At 48.8% G+C, this 18,473-nt stretch overlaps 1 protein-coding gene across 4 annotated transcripts in view; it reads right to left on the bottom strand.

Annotated features, from left to right (window-relative positions):
- CORO2B (coronin 2B) overlaps positions 1-18,473 on the bottom strand; it is a 150,337-nt gene that overhangs the window by 55,951 nt on the left and 75,913 nt on the right. For all 4 annotated transcript variants that reach the window (XM_052646147.1, XM_052646146.1, XM_052646149.1 and 1 more), the window contains exon 2: positions 14,269-14,469. In XM_052646147.1, the coding sequence (XP_052502107.1) occupies positions 14,269-14,469 (201 nt within the window). The remainder of the gene's footprint in view (positions 1-14,268; positions 14,470-18,473) is intronic.

The following is an 18,473-nucleotide window of genomic DNA, read 5'->3' as shown; positions in this document are numbered from 1 at the left end:
TAGATGGGGAAACTGAGGTCCAGAAAGGCAATGGGATTTGCCCAAGGTCACAAAGAACAGGCAGAGAAGTCAGGCTTCCCCACTGCCAGCAAAGCTTAGGATTTGGGGGTGCCTCACAGGGGTGCTCGGGCAGGTTTACTTCCCCCTCCCCACCAAGCTTCCACCAGAGCAGTTCTGCTTGTCTCAAGTTAAATACAATTATCATCTGCCTGCGATTTTATGTCAGGGGTCTTTATCCTGGGTCCACAGACCCTTTAGGAAGTCAGTGAGCTTGGCTAGGAGGAAAATCATGTCTACATTTTCACTAGCTTCTAACTGAAATTTAGTATGTCGTTTGTTTATAAATGAAGCAATAAACCCAAAAGCATTAGCTGAACCTGTAACTTTCTCATCAATAGACTTCACAGATATTTTCAGATCACCTTACTCTATTAGAGTTATCTCAAATACTGTTTACGCTCATCACTGCTCTGAAACGATAGTACTGATTAGGCTGTCCACTTGAGCATGTTATTTAATGTGCTAATATAAAAGCACATTGACTACTAGATCACAATTCTGCTATATATTCTGATAACTACATTTCAATTTAATTGGCTTTCTTTATAATCTTGTATATTTTATTTTATGTACTTAAAAACTCTGCTCTGTGGAGGGGTCCGTGTGTGTGTGTGCACTTAGTCACTCAGTCGTGTCCGACTCTTTGCAACCCCATGGGCTGTAGCCCGCCAGGCTCCTCTGTCCATGAGATTCTCTAGGCAAGAATACTGGAGTGGGTAGCCATTCCCTTCTTCAGGGAACCTTCCTGACCCAGGGATTGAACCTGAGTCTCTTGCATTGCAGGTGGATTCTTTAAGCCCCTGAAGGGGTCCATAGGCTTTTCCAAAGAGCCAAAAGTGTCTAGGCCTGCTGTCCTCAGAAGTTAAGAATGTTTTATTTGAACAAAATATTCCAGGGTTGAAAATTAAAGTTTGAAACTTTTTGTACTAGATCTGTAACCTTGTAAGACTGATAAAATTGGGACTGAATTCCCTTGAGATAAAGGAGTATGCCTGGGGGTGTGGGCATGGTTGGCTGGTGCCCTATGTGGGAAGCCCACACACAGAGAAGACTTGCTCAGTGCCAAGCACCCTCCCAGTCTTTATGTAACACATCACTGAATCCCCAGAATCCCCGACTCTGCGACCCCGTGGACTGTAGCCCGCCAGGCTCCTCTGTCCATGGGATTCTCCAGGCAGGAATACTGGAGTGGGTTGCCATTTCCTTCTCCAGGGGATCTTCCCAACCCAGGGATCGAACTCGGGTCTTCTGCATTGCAGGCAGACACTTTATATCCTCTGAGCCACTAGCATTTCTCCCATTTTGCAGATGAGGAAACAAAGGCACAGAACAGTTAGGTCACTTGCCCAAAGCATGTGGCTAGTAAATGGTGGAGCTGGGACTTGAATCCAGATCAACCAATGCCAGAGCCTTTGTGCTTCATCACTGGGCATCCGGCATCCCTGTCTGGGTAGACGTGAGCCTCCAAGAAAAGTCCCTTTGGTGTGGCTGCTGCCAACTGGGTGCTTTACTTGGTGGGGGTGGGGTGATGGGAATGGGATCTTGAGGGTCTGCTGCCCCAGCTGATCATTTGACACAGGGGGCACTAACTGGCTGTGCAACCGTGACCAGGTCCATTGACTTCTCTGGGCCTCAGTGTATCCATCCATAAAATGGGGAGTTCTAAGCACTGTCACCCCTACCTTCCCCCTCCTGGGATCACTTGAGGGATGACCCACTTGGAAACCTAGCATAGGTTGCTTAGCAACTAAAATCAAGGTCTTTGCTGAATAGAATGGAGAGTGGGGAGGACAGGCTAGCATGATGCTAGCTGGTGCCACAGAGCAGTCTCTTGTCTTAAGAGGCTGAGTGCTGTGACCTATCCCACCCCATCCTATCCCTCAGTCGACGTGACCTGACCCTCTGAGAGTCTTGGGATGGGGATGGAGGTGGGAGAGGGACTTGAGGAAGGCCTTCCTGAAGAGAAACATGCCTAAGGACAAAGTCAGACCTGGGGTTTCTGAGGCTAACACTCATGGTTCTGGAAGCTGCCAAAAGATGGCAGACTAGGAAGGGTCTCGGCCAAGGCCTCAGGGCCCCCCTGGAGATGCTCTGCTCCCAGCCAGTCCATCTTAGTTCCACTCCCCATTCTCCTCTGAGCCTATTCCACTTCTGCTCCTCTAGTGTGGGAGTCCGTGGGCCCAAGAAGAGGGAGCTTCTGAAAGTGCAGCCTCAGGCCTGACAGAGTAGGGCATGGGGAAGGCTGCCCTGTGTGGACAGATCCCCCTGCCTGTGAAATTCCACGGTTAGCAACACACTCCTCTGGGTCTCGAGTGTTTGGTCTCCTTGAAACTCACTCCCTGGTAAAGGAAGTCATCATCATCCGCAGCACCTCAGGAGGTGTGACTTTGGACTCAGGAGCCGCTAAGTGCAAGGATTTCTGGGAAAGGGCACAGAGGGCAAGCAGACACGCGGGGCAGAGTTGGATAAGACACTTCTCCTTGGGGCCAAGATTTCTCCTGGGTAGAATGAGGTGCTGGGTACAGTGTCCACGGAGACGAATCAGGGCCCTGGGGAGGTGGGCATGGGCTATGAGGACTGTGTGGCTCAGGGCATAGAATCCCACACTCATGCCTACCCAATGGGCCTGTGCCTCGAATCCAAGCCAACTGGATTTTAGAGAGCCTGTGTCCCAGATTCCCTTGCCCTTGCCCACCCTCACCAACCTGAAGCGTATTCTAGTAGCTGCAATAATAGAAGCAGAACAGCACGGGTTTTCTGAGCAGTGGCTGTATGCTGGGCGCTACGGTGAACCTCTGCATGCCTTATATCTCATTTAACTCGGTGGAGAGGAGGACCTCAGACAATCAGGCAGGCTGAGTTAGGGGTACAAGAAGTACATGCTCATGCTAGTAGCTCAGGCATGTCCAACTCTTTGTGACCCCATGGGCCACAGCCCGCCAGGCTCCTCTGTCCACGGGGTTTTCCAGGCAAGAATACTGGAGTGGGTTGCCATGTCCTACTCCAGGGGATCTTGGGTCCCAAAGCAGGTGAGGCCCCTGCCCTCATGCCCTTCCTCCAGGGACTCACCTGGTACATGAGTGTGCCCCTCCCCCACTATGAGGGCTCTGGGTGCCTCCCCTTTAGGCAGTGTGTGGAATGCTCAGGGGATTGTCTGGAGGCCAAAGACAAGCCTCCCCACTTGCTGCCTGTGGATGCAGAAGCCCACGGGCTACTTCTGGGCCTGAGTGGACTGAGGAAAGGGAGGAGATGGGCAAAGCCCTGACGTCACCACAGCTTTTAGCTCTGGAGCACACACTCCATGCCAGGTGATGTGCTAAGTCCTGATACAGAACCTTATTTAGTCATGGTGGCACCTGGGAAATAAATACCATTATTATTTCACAAACAGGGAAAGTGAGGCACAAAGAGGTTACATACCCAGGGCTCCTGGCTAAGGGACGGATTTCTAAACGTATGCGGGTCTCCATCAGAGGGAAACGGGGAGCAGCCCAAGGTGACTGGCAAACTGGCTTTGCTAGGGGAAACACTGACTGAGACCACCCACCCTGGCCGGGCCCCACAGTAACCATTTGTGTGAGTTATTTTACCACAGGAGGTCCTGGTAAGAACATGGAACTAACAAGCCACCACCAACTGGAAGAATTCGGGAAGGGTCAAAAAGGGATACCACATGTCCTACCAACCTCCCAGGGTCCTCCTTGCTGGAATCCATCCTGGCTGAGCAAAGCATGTGCCACCAGGAAGAGCCCTGAGCCAGAATGACTGGGCAGAGACAGCCCGGAAACTAATCCCATCAGCATAAAACCCCAGACTCGGAGTCATGGGCCAGAGAATCCTCCTGGATTCCCTTACCTTCTTGCTCTCCTGGGTTCCCCTACCCTACGCCCCTTCCAGATAAAGTCTCTTGCTTGTCGGCACAAGAATCTCCTCAGACAATTCACTTCTGAGTGTTAGACAAGAGCCACTCTTGGGCCTGGAAGGGGTTCCCCTTCCTGCAACAGTTTGGAATCTAGGGTGGTGCCTGTGGTCAGAGGGAGGGCCCATGGCCCAAGTTCACAGAACCTAGTGGACCAGGGCCTATTACTTCCAGCTTCACTGACTCTGCTAGGAAAGAGAAGAATGAATCAAACGGAGGCCCTGGCCCCAAAGCAGAGGGATGGACTCTTGACCCCTCCAGGATACCCACCAGCCCCTGCATCCCTAGTCTATATCCCTTCCAGAGACAGCACCCAGTCCACTATAGAGAAATAAAATCAGGGAGCAACATTCCCACTTCTACTGAAGAGCCTGCCTTCACTTTTCTCAAAAATAAGCAGTCGTTCTTCCAAAAAAGGGAAAAACACCAAGCAAGGCTGTCAATCTCAGGCCTCAGACAAACGCAACGAAGTTGAGGCTTCTCTCCCTTTCTTCCCCTTTCCCCCAAGTCACTTACTGTACGCGCAGGCTGTCACAGGCTTTGAGATGCAAATTGCACCAAGCAGAAGAACAAAGAACAATTGGAGAAAGATCTGAAAAATGGATTCGGAAAAGGTTCTCTTAATTCCTCAGGAGAGGGGAGACCTCTCCACAGAGGGGAGCGGGAAATGAAGATTTGGGGCCTCTTTATGGGAGAGAGAAGGATTGAGAAGCCCAGGGCTGACAATGGGGAGTGATGGGGAGGGAGTGTTATACAAATCACGCAAGCCGAGGCTCTGGGTGAGCAAAAAAAGTCTGCTTTGATTACAGTCCTCAGCACTGAGCTGGGCACTTTCCCCTCCTTCTTTTAATATCAGGCATCACACATGTTACATACTTCGACTCATGGAGCTAACCTGTCTGCCAACATTCAGGTTTGATTCCAGAGCAGTTGGGTTGGGCAATACTGCTCTAAGAGCTTGAAGGGGAGGATGCAGCCCTCTTCAGCCTAGGCAGCCCCTACAGGGCACCACATGGTCCTTGGCGCTTGGAGGTGAGGGGCTCCCAGACCAGCAAAGAGAAAACCCCAGCCGGGAGATGTGGCATGGTGCTTCTGGGACCGAGCCGCAGGTCACACCCATGCCCACTTGCTGAGCACCTTCTGTGTGCAGGCCTTGTATACACATCAGACACCTCCCTGCCTCAGGGGCTCTCAGCCTAATCAAGGTGGGGAGCTGGACTGCAAACTCCATGCAGGTGGAGATTGGTCTTATTTACAGTGGTGTCCCCAGTTCTAGAACTGTGACTGAAACAACAGGTGCTCAGTAATCATTTATAAGATGGACGGGTGAGTAAGCGGGTTGGCGGGTGGGTGGGTGAGTGAGTGTATAGGTGAATGGGTGAATGAATGAAGAGACAGGTGGCTAGACGGATGGATGAGTGGATACATGGATGGACAGATGGATGGACTAACCACGTAGAAAAGAAGGAAGCATATAGACAGTACTCCAAGCAACGGACACAAAATGCCTCGGATGGGTCCTGGGAGGGGGAAAGCTTCATGGAGCTGGCCTCATTGGAACTGGTCCTTGAGAGATGAGAAGGAACAGTTCTTATGCTCTGCACAGTGCCTATCAGCACACAAATCAGGACATATTTGCATAAAAGAGGGGAACGGAATGTGAGAGCTAAATTGAACTCTAGGGATCATGTGGCCCAACCCCATCACTCTGCAGAAAGGAAAACTAGGGCACAGAAAGGTAAAGTGACTCACCTAAGGTCACTCAGCAACTAAGTGGCATGGCAGAGACTCAAGTGAGGTCTGTTTGCTTCTAGAGTCTGATCTCTTAGCCCTGTCCTATGCCGCTCTCTTATCCAGGGCTCTGCTCCTCTCACTGAGATGCCTTGTGGATTTGTGCTGCTTTTTCTGCCCCAGTCCACCTCCACCAGCCATCCCTGCAGGGCTGGGGAGACCCGGAGCAACTGTCCAGCCTTGGTTAGACCTCCACCCTTGAGTAGCAGAGCCAGGAGAAGAAGCAAGAGGAGGCCACATTGACTGGGCTGGGGGAGGACAATGCAGCAGCCCACCCCAAGATCCAGGGGGAAATGTCCCACCACCAGATTGCCAAGACTGAGCAGACATGAAGAGGGAAAGCGGAGGCCACAGGCTTACACAGGAGATAGGAGTGACCCCTATCTGGAGATCAAATGCATCCCAACCCCAGAATTCAGTTATGTGCATTATACACAGCTAAATCCGAACATAAATGAACCAGGGATTCCAGTTTCTGGAGAATGCAATTAATGTCCATCATTTTGAACTGCCAGCAGGATGAACAGTTAGGATGAACCTGTTCAACAGGGGCTTCCCTGCTGGTCCAGTGTTTAAGAATCTGCCTGCCAATGCAGGAGACCCGGGTTCGATCGTTGGTCTGGGAAGCAAGATCCCACATGCCATGGGGCAACTAAGCTTGTGCACCACAGTTACTGAGCCCAAGCTCAAGAGCCCATGAGCTGCAAGCACTGAACCTATGTGCCGCAACTACTCAAGCCCACGTGCCCTGGAGCCCATGCTCCACAACAAGAGAAGCCACTGCAATGAGAAGTCTGCACACTGCAACTAGAGTCGCTCCCACTTGCCACAACTAGAGAAAGCCTGGGCGGAGCAATGAAAACTCAGCACAGTCAAAAATAAATACATACATACATAAAAATAGCTCCCTCCCTGAACCATGGAGTTGGTTCCTCAAGCAAGACATGGGGAGGACTCTCTCAGAGACCTCCAACCCACTGGTCCCCCAATGAGATGCCCCTTGGACATATCAGAGACAAGGCCTGATGCTACTTGGGTCTCAGTGCCAGGCATGGGGCTGGGTGCCCAGTGCCCGCCCCGTGACTGAAGGAGCGGTGCTCTCCTGTGTGGTCCTCTGCTCCAGGATGCCTTCCCCCACCTCTCCTTGCTGACCGAGATTGTTACTTCTGTCCTTCAGAGACAAAGCTTCCCTACCTTCTAGCAAATACCTGTTTTCATGGCTTCCAGAAAAGATGGACACATGAGGTGTCAGAATATCAAAGTACTGGCTGAATTAATGTTCCATGTTGAATTAATTCATAATGTTCATTCACTAACTCACAATTCATTAATTCATAATGTTCAGTTAATGTCCGACTCTACTTGGAGGTGTGGAGATGTTCAAAGGATGGTGATAATAATACAAGGCACCTCTAGACACATGGCTCTTCCGAGTCCTCTTACAGAGGTGGGCCGGCACGTGGCCAGGGGGGCCCTGGTTTTAAATTCGGCCACTCGTGTGCTGTACAAGTCTCCAAGGAGTCTCTTGACTTCTCCAAGGCTCTGTTCCGTCATCTGGAAAATGGGATGAACAACTGTACTTTCATCCTGGGGCTGGAGATGAGATTCAAAAAGAGCTGGTATGTGAGACCCCCAAAAGCTCCCCAAAGCCGAGGACTGCTGGTTGTAAGGGGAACCCAGACCCCTGATGTCCAGGCCAGGTTTCCTTCCTTCCTGCCATGTACCATGTGGGTAGCAGGTAGCTGGCTAATGCTTAGCCATGCCAGGCCCGGCTTCCAGCTTCAGCCTGGATGTGGAGGCGGCAGGTGGGCAGCCCTGGTGGAGTGTGGCAGGACAGGGGTGGCGTACCTGGGGAGGCCCGAGTGGTTAATCAGGCCTCTGGGCACCGTGCCTGCTCTCTGGAATATTCATAAGGCCCCTCCAGCTGTGCCAGGCAATCAGGGTGCTGATTGCTCCCCCATCTGCAGCTTAACATTCCACTCCAGAGAGGACAGAGCTGGCGGCTGAATGTTAACCAGGGGAAAATCCAGCCTTCACAACAGCCGCCTGAACACAAGCCTGGGAAAGACAAATCCACCCCTTTCAGATCTGCCAGCTCGGCCAGAACTTACCCGTCCACCAGCATCATGGGCAGTGGAAAGAGTTTCAGATTCAGAAATAAGTGGGCTGGTTTCCGGTCTGGTTCTGCAGCCTCAGTTTCCCCAACTGTAAAATGGGGATGGTTCTACCAAACCCCCTAAATTCAACATTCAAAGAACTAAGATCAGGGCATCTAGTCCCATCACTTCATGGCAAATAGATGGGGAAAAAATGGAAACAGTGACAGACTTTATTTTTGGGGGCTCCAAAATCAGATGGTGACTGCAGCCATGAAATTAAAAGATGCTTTCTCCTTGGAAGAAAAGCTATGACAAACCTAGATGGTGTATTAAAAAGCAGAGGTATTACTTTGCCGACAAAGGTCTGTCTAGTCAAAGTTACGGTTTTTCCAGTAATCATGTATGGATGTGAGAGTTGGACCATAAAGAAAGCTGAGTGCCGAAGAATCGATGCTTTCGAATTGTGGTGTTGGAGAAGACTCTTGGGAGTCCCTTGGACTGCAAGGAGATCAAATCAGTCAATCCTAAAGGAAATCAGTCCTGAATATTCATTGCAAGCACTGATGCTGAAGCTGAACCTTCAGTACTTGGGCCACTTGATGTGAAGAGCTGACTCATTGGAAAAGACCTTGATGCTGGGAAAGATGGAGGGTAGGAGGAGATGGGGGAGACAGAGGGTGAGATGGTTAGATAGCCATCACTGACTCTACTGATATGAGTTTAAGCAATAGGAGATAGTGAAGGATAGGGAAGCCTGGCGTGCTGCAGTCCATGGGGTCGAAAAGAGTTGGACACGACTGAGCCACTGAACAATAACTACCACCTAACCCCCAAGAGGGCTGATTAAGACAGAGTTTGTTGGACTGGAGTGGTAACCAAAGGCAAGCCTTCATTGTTTGTTATTGTTGTCGGCATACTTCCTCCCCTGGAGGAAAGCTTGTCATCACAAATATTGAGGTCTCAGCAAGCTGGCTTGGGGGAAACTGAGGAAGGAAGAGAAGCTTCTGGAAGAGTTGACCTCAGGCTTGGCCTCAGGGCAGGTGCCAATCTTGTTATTCTCATCTGCCCCAAACCTCTCAGAGAAGCAAGGAAGGAATGGGAAGGGCATGTGACAGTAGATGGCCAAAAACTCAGAAAAGAACTATAAAAGCAGACAGCAGCTTTCTGCGTGCTCAGGAAAATAGTTTGGAGCCACGCAGGGCAGGGACAAGAGTGTGCCACTGTGAGTTCACAGCGCATGAGTAACGTCCAAGCAACAACCAAAACTCGCCAAGAAACGGCCGGAACCTTGCCTGTGTTTCTGTTGAGTAATACAGGAAACTGTTTTCAGAGAGATTTCTATCTAAACCAAGAAAATTAAAAACTGGAGCTAAAATAATAGAATCTTCTTCCTAGAAAACTGCCCAATGAGGAACAGTTCATCTCTCCTACTGGCAGATCAGGAGGGGCTTCTGAACTGGGCATTACTGCTACTGCTGTTTGTTAGCCCTGTCCTCCCCACTCCCCCGAGACCAGCCAGCCCACAGTGGTGGGCTCCGCCCTGACCACAGGGGCAGGAGACTGACAGCTTTGACCCAGGCAGCTGGGGAAAGGCAGGCTCCTCTCTGGGCTCAGGACTCTGTTCCATAGTCTCAGACATCAGAGTCCTGCCTCGGACTAAACCAACTGCTCAGCCCCAGGATCTGCCTTGCCCCCACCCGTCAGCCCCTCACCCTCACTCAGGGTACTTCCTGCTAGCATTCACTACAGCCAGCTCAGAAGCACGTGTTACTTTGGGGGAAAACGCTGGGCAAAATACATAAAGGGAGGGCTGACCTGAGTCCCTACTCTGGGCTGTTTGTCTTCTGAAACCTCTTTACATCAACCAATTGTTTTTATTTCTTTTTTTCCCCCTAAAGTACGAAACATTGTGCTCATCTAAGATAAATTCAGTAGATACAGTTAAGGAAAAAGAAAAAAAATGAAAAGAGCACTCATGATGCCAATATTCACAAATAACCACTTTTAAACCCATAGGTGTATATAGAAAGTGAAGTTGCTCAGTTGTGTCTGACTCTTTGCAACCTCATGGACTGTAGCCTGCCAGGCTCCTCCGTCCATGGGATACTCCAGTATTCTTCCCTGGAGTATGGGCAAGATCTTGCCTGGGATCTTCCCGACCCAGGAATCGAACCCAGATCTCCCGCATTTCAGGCAGGCTCTTTACCGTCTGAGCCACCAGAGAAGTTTAAAAAAGTGAAAGTAGCTCAGTTGTGTCCAACTCTTTGCAACCCCATGGACTGTAGCCCGCCAGGCTCCTCTGTCCACGGAATTCTTCAGCCCAGAATACTGGAGTGGCTAGCCATTCTCTTCTCCAGGAGATCTTCCCAACCTGGAGAGCGAACCCAGGTCTCTGCATTTCAGGCGGATTCTTGAGAAGTGCATATATTTTCCCAGTCTTTTCCAAAAAGGTGAATAGCTACATAGATATCATTTAATGGGATTAATTAAATTTTACCTTTTTTTTTCCAGCTAACAGTAGGTGATAAAATTTTCTTATTAAATATTCCACTGCATTGGTGGTTCTTGAAGTGTGGTCTGGGGACCCCTGGGGATTCCCAAGACTTTTTCAGGGAGTCTGTTGGGTTAAAACTATTTTCATAATAATAGGAGACATTATTTGCCTTTTCATTCTTGTTCTCTCAGTTAAGTATACAGTGAAGTTTTCCAGAGTCATATGATGTTTGATATCTCAGCAGGCTGAATGTAGAAGCAGATATTCAAATTCAGCCATCTTTTATTAAGCCAGATTAATTTAAAGAGATTTGCAAAAATGTAGAACAATGTAATTCTCAATTTTTAAAAAAATATAATAATTTTTCATAAAACACAGTTTTCTGTAAGGATGTGAAATGGGTTTATTATTAGGCAAATAACAAATGCATATTTTTGAAATTCCTACATTTTTATTTTGAATATGCTAAATATATTTTTAAATTTTAATTTTGGCTGTACTGGGTCCCCGCTGCTGTGGGCTTCCTCTAGCTACGGTGAGCAGGGGCTACTCTCTAGCTGTGGCTGCAGGCTTCTCACTGCAGCGGCTTCTCTTGTGACAGGGCACGGGCTCTAGGTATTCGGGCTTCCGTCGCTGCGGCCATGGGTCCAGTAGCTGCAGCTGACGGGCTCTAGGGCACAGGCTCAATAGTCGTGGCACACGGGCTTAATTGCTCTGAGACATGTGGGATCTTCCTGGACCAGGGACCAAACCCAAGTCTCCTGCATTGGCAGGTGGATTTTTTCTCATCAGGGAAGTCCCCTGAATATGCTAAATGTTAATAGGTACATAGCTATATAAGCAAAAGCTCTTTGGGGTCCTCAATAATGTTTAAGAGCATAAAGTGATTCTGAGGCTAAACTTTTGAGAACAACTACTCTACATCAGCACCTTTGGTGACTGTATAGCACCCCTCTGTGTGGATGGCCCCGAATTCGTTCACCCATTTCTTTATTGATGGATCTGCAGGTTGCTTCCAATTTTCGCTGTTATAAAAGCGCCACAGAAATCCTTGAGTCCCTGGGACTTCTCTGGCAGTCCAGTGGTTAAGACTCTGTGCTTCTACAGTAGGGGGCAGGGGTTCGATTCCTGGTGGGAGAACTAAGATCTCACATACTACATGCCATATGCAGTGTGGCCCCAAACCCCACTACCACCAATAGAAAGCAGATGGCAACCCACTCAAGTATCTTGCTCCCATAGACAGATGTAGCCTGGCGGGCTACACTCCACTAAAGAACCAAAAAACACCACCACCAAACAAAAAAAACCCCAACACCACCCGCCTTCAAAAAGCAGATTGAGTACCTATATAGAGTGAAAACTTCCAAAATGAAAGAAAACAAGAGAAACCAGCTGGAAGTCTGAGCCATCACTGTTAGTCTATTATTAAATTAAGCAAAATGTATCACAGGATATGAACAGATGAAGTTGAAAGGCTATGTGTACACTGAACATACATGCATGTGTACAGATAAATATGTTTCCAAAGACAGAAACTTATGCTCTATAAAGAGCTCTTTTCCCCCTTGTTGTCCATGAAGTGTTTACAGAAACGGACCATATTCTAGGGCAGAGTTACAGACAACATGAAAGTCTTTGGTACCGTTACAAAAATGGAGAGGAGTTTAGAAACTTGTAAGCAATTTGAGAGAGAAATTTCATTTCTCTAGAAAATAATTTTAAAAAATGATACTTGCAAAAAAATAAGTACAAAAATGCCATACACTTTAAAATATATATATGCCTGAGAGTATTTCTGTAGAATACATTCATAGAAGTAGAATCACTGGGCCAATGGACACATCTTTAAATGTTACTAGATATTGCCAAGTTACCTCTGTTTACACCTCACCAAGAGTAATATGTTAGTCCATCAAATACTCAGAGCATATTTGAGTGCCTGCCCTCACATCTTTGGCAACACCAAAGATTACGACTCTTTTAAATCTTTTTCTACTTAGTAGGCTGAAAGATATATTCTATCTTCTATAAATTGCTTATTCATAGCCTTTGTCCATTTTCTATTGTGTCCTCTTATTGATTTTTCTTAATTCTTTATATATATATATATATATATATATATCTCCTGGATGTGCAACTTTTGTCTGTTATATATTGCAAATATTGTACTCAATTATGTTGCCTGCCTTTTAATTTTGCTTACATGTCTCACTAGACTACAAAAATTACCTTTAAAAATATTGTTATAAATGTATTCTAATCTACTAATCATTTCCTTTATGGTTTTATGGCTTCTTAACTAGCTTAGGAAGCCTTTCCCTGTTTTATGATTTTAAAAATACTCTCCATTTCCCTCTAATACCCTTACAGCTTTTCACTTTCTTTTTTAATGTTTAGATTTTCAATCCACCTGGAATTAATTTTTGTTTTGTTATGGTGTGAAGCATTGACTGTTGACCTTTGCAAACCATGTAGTGGAATATAGCAGGGTGTCAGCAATGGACTTGAGCCCCAGTAAGAACCAGCCCATGTGTTTCTAGCGACCTGCAAGCCTGCCTACTGCAGCTGGAGGTGAGCTGGTCCCTGCGGGGACAAATATCTGAGCCCATCTGGCTCAGGAGCAGAGACAAGCTACATTTCAGAATTCTTCCTAATGGGATAGAGCTGCTGTGAGCATCTGCAAAGTCAACAGGGAGAGCTGACAACACTTCCAAGAAAGAACCAGAACATCTTTACCAGGTTGTTTGGTTCTCAAAGAGCTTTCTGCCCATCACCCTCTCAATGCCAACATCACTATGGAAGTGGAAGGGGATTTAAGGGGTCCACTTTACCGCTACAGGAAAATAAGGTACAGAGAGGTTAAGTGACACACCCAAGGTCACACTCCTGGTAAGTGACAGAGACCAGCCAGAACCTAGACGTCCTGCCCGCAAGCCCACACAGCTCCTCAGCCGGCTCCCTGAGCCAGGCTCTGGGTCACCGTCACTGGCTTCCCTCTTCTGTGGAAGGGAGGGTCTGGCCTAAGGCTTTCCCAAATCTGAGCCCCCACCACTGTGGGCAGGTGAGACTGGAAAAACCCATCCTCCACCACCAGCTGACAGAGGCTTTCTGGTCCCAAGGATTTCTTGGGCACGTACCTCCTCCATTCCCCAAGTGTCTGGCTTGGCGGAGGATGGGAGAGGAGATGAGTCAGGCCGGGGAGGGAGAGCTCAGCCATAAACAAGCGGGACTGACAGCGAGCGCTTTCCCTGAAGCATGTGACCTCCCACGGGCCTCCGGGGACTCCGTCTGAATGGCAGAGCTTCAGAATTTCATGATTGAGGCTCTGCAGATTGAATTTGCTAGATTCACGAAGGCAGCCACAGAAGAGAAGAAGCTTTTAGAGAGGAGGTGGGGGATGAGAGAGAAGGTAAATTTTTCCTAGTCCCTCAGTGAAGAGCTTGAAATGTTGTTTTTAATGGGTGTGTCATTTTTGCAGACGCCTGCCCGATGTGGCTATGCTGGATCTTTAGTGTCTCCAGCTCCAGAACTAAAGGACACACAGGAAAGACAATCGTAGAGCCGGATCTGGCCTGGAGATCAGATGATCCAATCTCTCAGGGTCAGTGGGAAGCCCGGGAACCCCAAAGCAAGTGACTTGTCCAGGCTGGGGGTTCTGGGAACAGATCTCAGTCCGCCTAGAGAAACGTGTCCTCTCCTGGATGTTCCTCAGGTCCCCCAGCTGCACCTGTTCCGGTGATTCTTGGGGAGAACTTTGGGGAAGGTGCAGCCACTGGACACATGATGAAAAAGTAAAAGGTGGGGGGCAGGGAGACATAGGGCAACAGGCCCAAGAATGACCAAGCGGGGTTTCTCTCTGCCCTGGGGCAGCAGCCAGGCCTAAGGAGGTGTAGGGGGCCTACCTGTTCCAGGGGGATGACGAGGAAGGAGCCGCCCCCCGCACTCTCGGTGACGATGGCCAGGAAGCGGGCGTTGACGGCACAGAAATGGTTATCATGCACATTCTTGGTGATGGGGATGCCGTCAAAGCAGTGCTCCCGGTTGGCCACCTTCCCATAGACGTTCCGGAACTTGGAGCTGCGGTACTGCGGACGCCAGGACATCTGTAAGAGGCCGGGAGAGACACGGGTCAGGCCAGACTGTCCCTGAGGAGCTGAGCTGGGCACAGGCATGAGGGAAGCGGCTCTCGAGAATTTAGGAGGTGAGGAAAGCCCGGTGCCTGCCCTCAGGAGGCAGAAGGGAAGGGACCTCCAAGAATCAGATGCCTGGCACTGTGCAAGAGGACTTACTCTTTGAATAAATTCCCGCAAGAGCAAAGACTGGCACGAGGGCGCTCACCCATTTCTTCGTTCAGTACACCCGCCCACACCACCTTTCAGAAAGGATGGAGGAGCCTTTCACTTCCAAGGCATGTGCCATGTGATAGAGCCGACCATCCATCCAAAACATGTCTGGGCTGCCTCTTGCGTGTCAGAAACTGTGCTTAATTTAGTACGGGACGTGCAGACAGAGGAGGCTGGGTGTTCACAGAGACACAGAACACTTCCGATGATGAGGGGTGGGGGAAGAAGACGGCCCCTCTATGTGCAACAAGGCAAATGACCCTCCTCTGATTGTCTCTAGGGCTCCTAACCCACAAGTACACCCCAGAAATCTCAGTCCTATACATCATCATCAGGCCCAGAGAGGTTAAGTGACTTGTCCAAAGCCACACAGCTAATGAGTAGGGCCAGGGACACAAGTCTCCTGACTGGAAATCTGAGACTCTGCTATGCCAGATTACTCATTGGAGCAAGGTTTCTCCACGCGTGACCCACAGGTCACTTGTATTAAAAATCTTCTGGGATGGGGGAGGTTTCTAAGCCTCCCATATCATTTGTTAGAAATGCTGATTCTTGGGTCCCAATCCAGACTTACTGAATCCAATATATTGGGAATGGGGCCCAGACATAGGTATTTTAATCCAGCTTTCCTGCCCCAGTGAGACAGAAGCGCACTGAAGTTTGAGAGCCCTTGTTCTAGAGAATGGAATGGCACCCCTCCTCACCCTTCCTGCCCACCACCCACAAGACAGAATCCAACTGACCAACCAGCTGGCCCCTACTGCATGCATGTCCCGTGCTAGGCACTGCAGAGAGCACAGATGTGCACGGACGGACGCGCAGGTGAAGGACAGGACGGGCAGCCCGACCGTGCAGTTCAGCTTTGCTGTAGGATGGCGCCTCCTATGGGAAACCCTATGAACGGGCGCCATGGCAAGTGGAGCCCAAATCGGTGCTCTCCTGGCAGACAGGCATCCAAGCTCAAAGCACCCAGCTGGGGTCTGGCATTCAGTAGGAGCTCAATAAGTGTTTTACAAATGTGAGCATGCGGGCTTCTCTGGTGGCTCAGTGGTAAAGAATCCGCCTGCCGATGCAGGAGACATGGGTTCGATCCCTAGTCCAGGAAGATCCCACATGCTGCAGAGCAACCAGCCCAGGGAGCTGCAGCTCCTGAAGTCTGCACACTCTAGAGCCCGTGCCCAGCAACAGGAGAAGCCACTGCAAAGAGAAGCCTGTGCACCGCAGTGAAGAGTGGGCCCTGCTCGCCGCAGCTAGAGAAAAGCCTGCACAGCTACGAAGACCCAGCACAGCCAAAAACAAATGTTTAAAACTGCAAAAAAAAAAAATGTGAACATGCTTCTGACCCGACTCTGCCTTTATTTGCCATCATCCACCCCCTGCTCTTCCTGTCCCGTCTCCCGATATGCCTTGAGTCTCCCAATCCATCTCAGGACAGAAATGTCTTCAGATGAAATTCCCAAGGGGATGGCAGGCAGAAGGAAATAACCGCCACAGAATCAGGAAACCAACCCTGGAAATTTGCCTGAAAACAGAACTTTGCATTGGATTTAAATAAAACCAGGAGCTCAGACACAAAGGCCTCTTTATTGAAGGAAGAAGTTCAGATCCAGTGAGGAGAATCCCAGGGATTCTTCAGGCAAAGCCTCTTCCTGCCAGCTCTCTGTCCTCCCCTCCCTCAGGCCACTGCCCTCCCCTCCACTCCACCCCACTTCCCAGCCTCTGCCTACACTGTAGCCTTCCCACCTGCCTTCTCCTCTCTCTGCTAAGTTCTGCCCACGACCGTTCATGACAAAGTCCTGCGGGAGAGCCAAGAGCACTTCTGGCTGTGTGATCTTAGGCAAGCCCCTTCTGACCAGATCCTCAACAGGATTACATCAGTGACGCCCTGATTGCAGTCCCAGGTGGTCACTCATGTTCCTTTACATGAGATGAAGTTTTAAATTTTACTAGCATGGTGTTTATTTTTATTTATTTATTTTTTGCAGATGTTTTTAATGTGGGCCACTTTATTTATTTATTTATTTATTTGTTTTTTACTTTATTTTACTTTACAGTACTGTATTGGTTTTGCCATACATTGACATGAATCCGCCACGGGTGTACATGAGTTCCCAATCATGAAACCCCCTCCCACCTCCCACCCCATATCATCTCTCTGGATCATCCCCGTGCATCAGCCCCAAGCATCCTGTATCCTGTATCGAACATGGACTGGCGATTTGTTTCTTACATGATAGTATACATGTTTCAGTGCCATTCTGCCAAATCATCCCACCCTCTCTCCCTCTCCCTCACAGTCGAAAAGTCCATTCTATACATCTGTGTCTCTTTTGCTGTCTCGCATACAGGGTTATCATTACCATCTTTCTAAATTCCATATATATGTGTTAGTGTACTGTATTGGTGTTTTTCTTTCTGGCTTACTTCACTCTGTATAATCGGCTCCAGTTTCATCCACCTCATTAGAACTGATTCAAATAAAAAAGTTTTTTTTATTGAATTTGTTATAATATTGCTTTTGTTTTATGTTTTGTTTTTTTGGCTGCTAGGCAGGTGGCATCTTAGCTCCCCAACCAGGGATCGAACCCATACCCTCTGCACTGGAAGGCAAAGGCTTAACCACTGGACTGCCGGGGAAGTCCCTCATGTGTTTATTTTAATTTGTATTAGAAAAAACATGTAACTTAAATCCACGATTTCATAGATATTAGTGCTAAGAAAGCTATGTTTGAGAATAATGAACTCAAAGAAAAATACAGTATGAAAAATATAGTATGGGTGGTACATGGTCCTGGCAGAAATTTCGTCTGATATTGAATACTGGCAATCACTCTGTCTCTTTCAGGTAGAACATTCTAGATTCCACAGTCCTCCCAAAGAGAAAGGAGCCTGCTCATTCCAATCTCCTGTTTCTTATAGGTGCAGATCTGGTCCGGAAGGCCTTTGCCCTTTTCTCTGCCCTGCCCAACCTTCAAGGCCTGACTTGAATCTTACTACCCTTCCAAAAGTCCAGCAGAGAGAATCTCTGTTGGGATCAGCCCCAGCCTGCATCCAGGGAAAAGCAGAGAGCATCTTGCAGCAAGCCTGGCACTGCTTCTCCCCCATCAGTTGGTAGACTGGGGCTGATCTCTCCGCAGGACCTCGGGAAGGATTAGGGGAAGGAGGCCAGGGGGCCCTTATCACTGGACCTGTGCCTTCACCCGACATGAAGCCACAGCAAGCATGCCTGGCAGAGTGCTGGACTGGGAGTCTGCATTTCTGGATTCCTACTAGCCTCGGAAAAACAATTTGCCTCCTGGAGATGTTCTAAAACAAGAACCATAGTTTCTGACTTTCTGTGGTTACTTTAAGAATCAAAATGAGATATGTAGATACAAGATCCCATCCAAGATAAGATCGCACCACTGCTCCTGTGGGCCCAGTCGACTGAGAGGTGTCTGGAAAGCATCAGACACAGACCCTGAGTTCAAATATCTTAGGAGCCTTTGGAGGAGATGAAACCAGTGCTTGAAAAGTGGTGAGAGGCCAGGGAAGCAGAGGGCACTGGGGTAGCCTTCATGGAGGTGGGGGCATCTGCCAGCATGGGACACTGAGAGAGCCCAAGGCACTGTCCACAGTCCCCCGAGAGGTGCAAATTACGACGTCCTTGTGGTACAGAGTGGGAAACAGACCCAGCCCAAGTCGGACGCACACGATTCACTGGGACCTGCTCTGACTCTGCAGACCTGATTATGTTTTTTCCAACTTCTTATCATAAAAAACTT

The sequence above is a fragment of the Budorcas taxicolor genome, chromosome 10 (genome assembly GCF_023091745.1).
Source record: "Budorcas taxicolor isolate Tak-1 chromosome 10, Takin1.1, whole genome shotgun sequence".
NCBI lineage: Eukaryota > Metazoa > Chordata > Mammalia > Artiodactyla > Bovidae > Budorcas > Budorcas taxicolor.
This window is presented reverse-complemented; position numbering and strand designations above follow the sequence as displayed.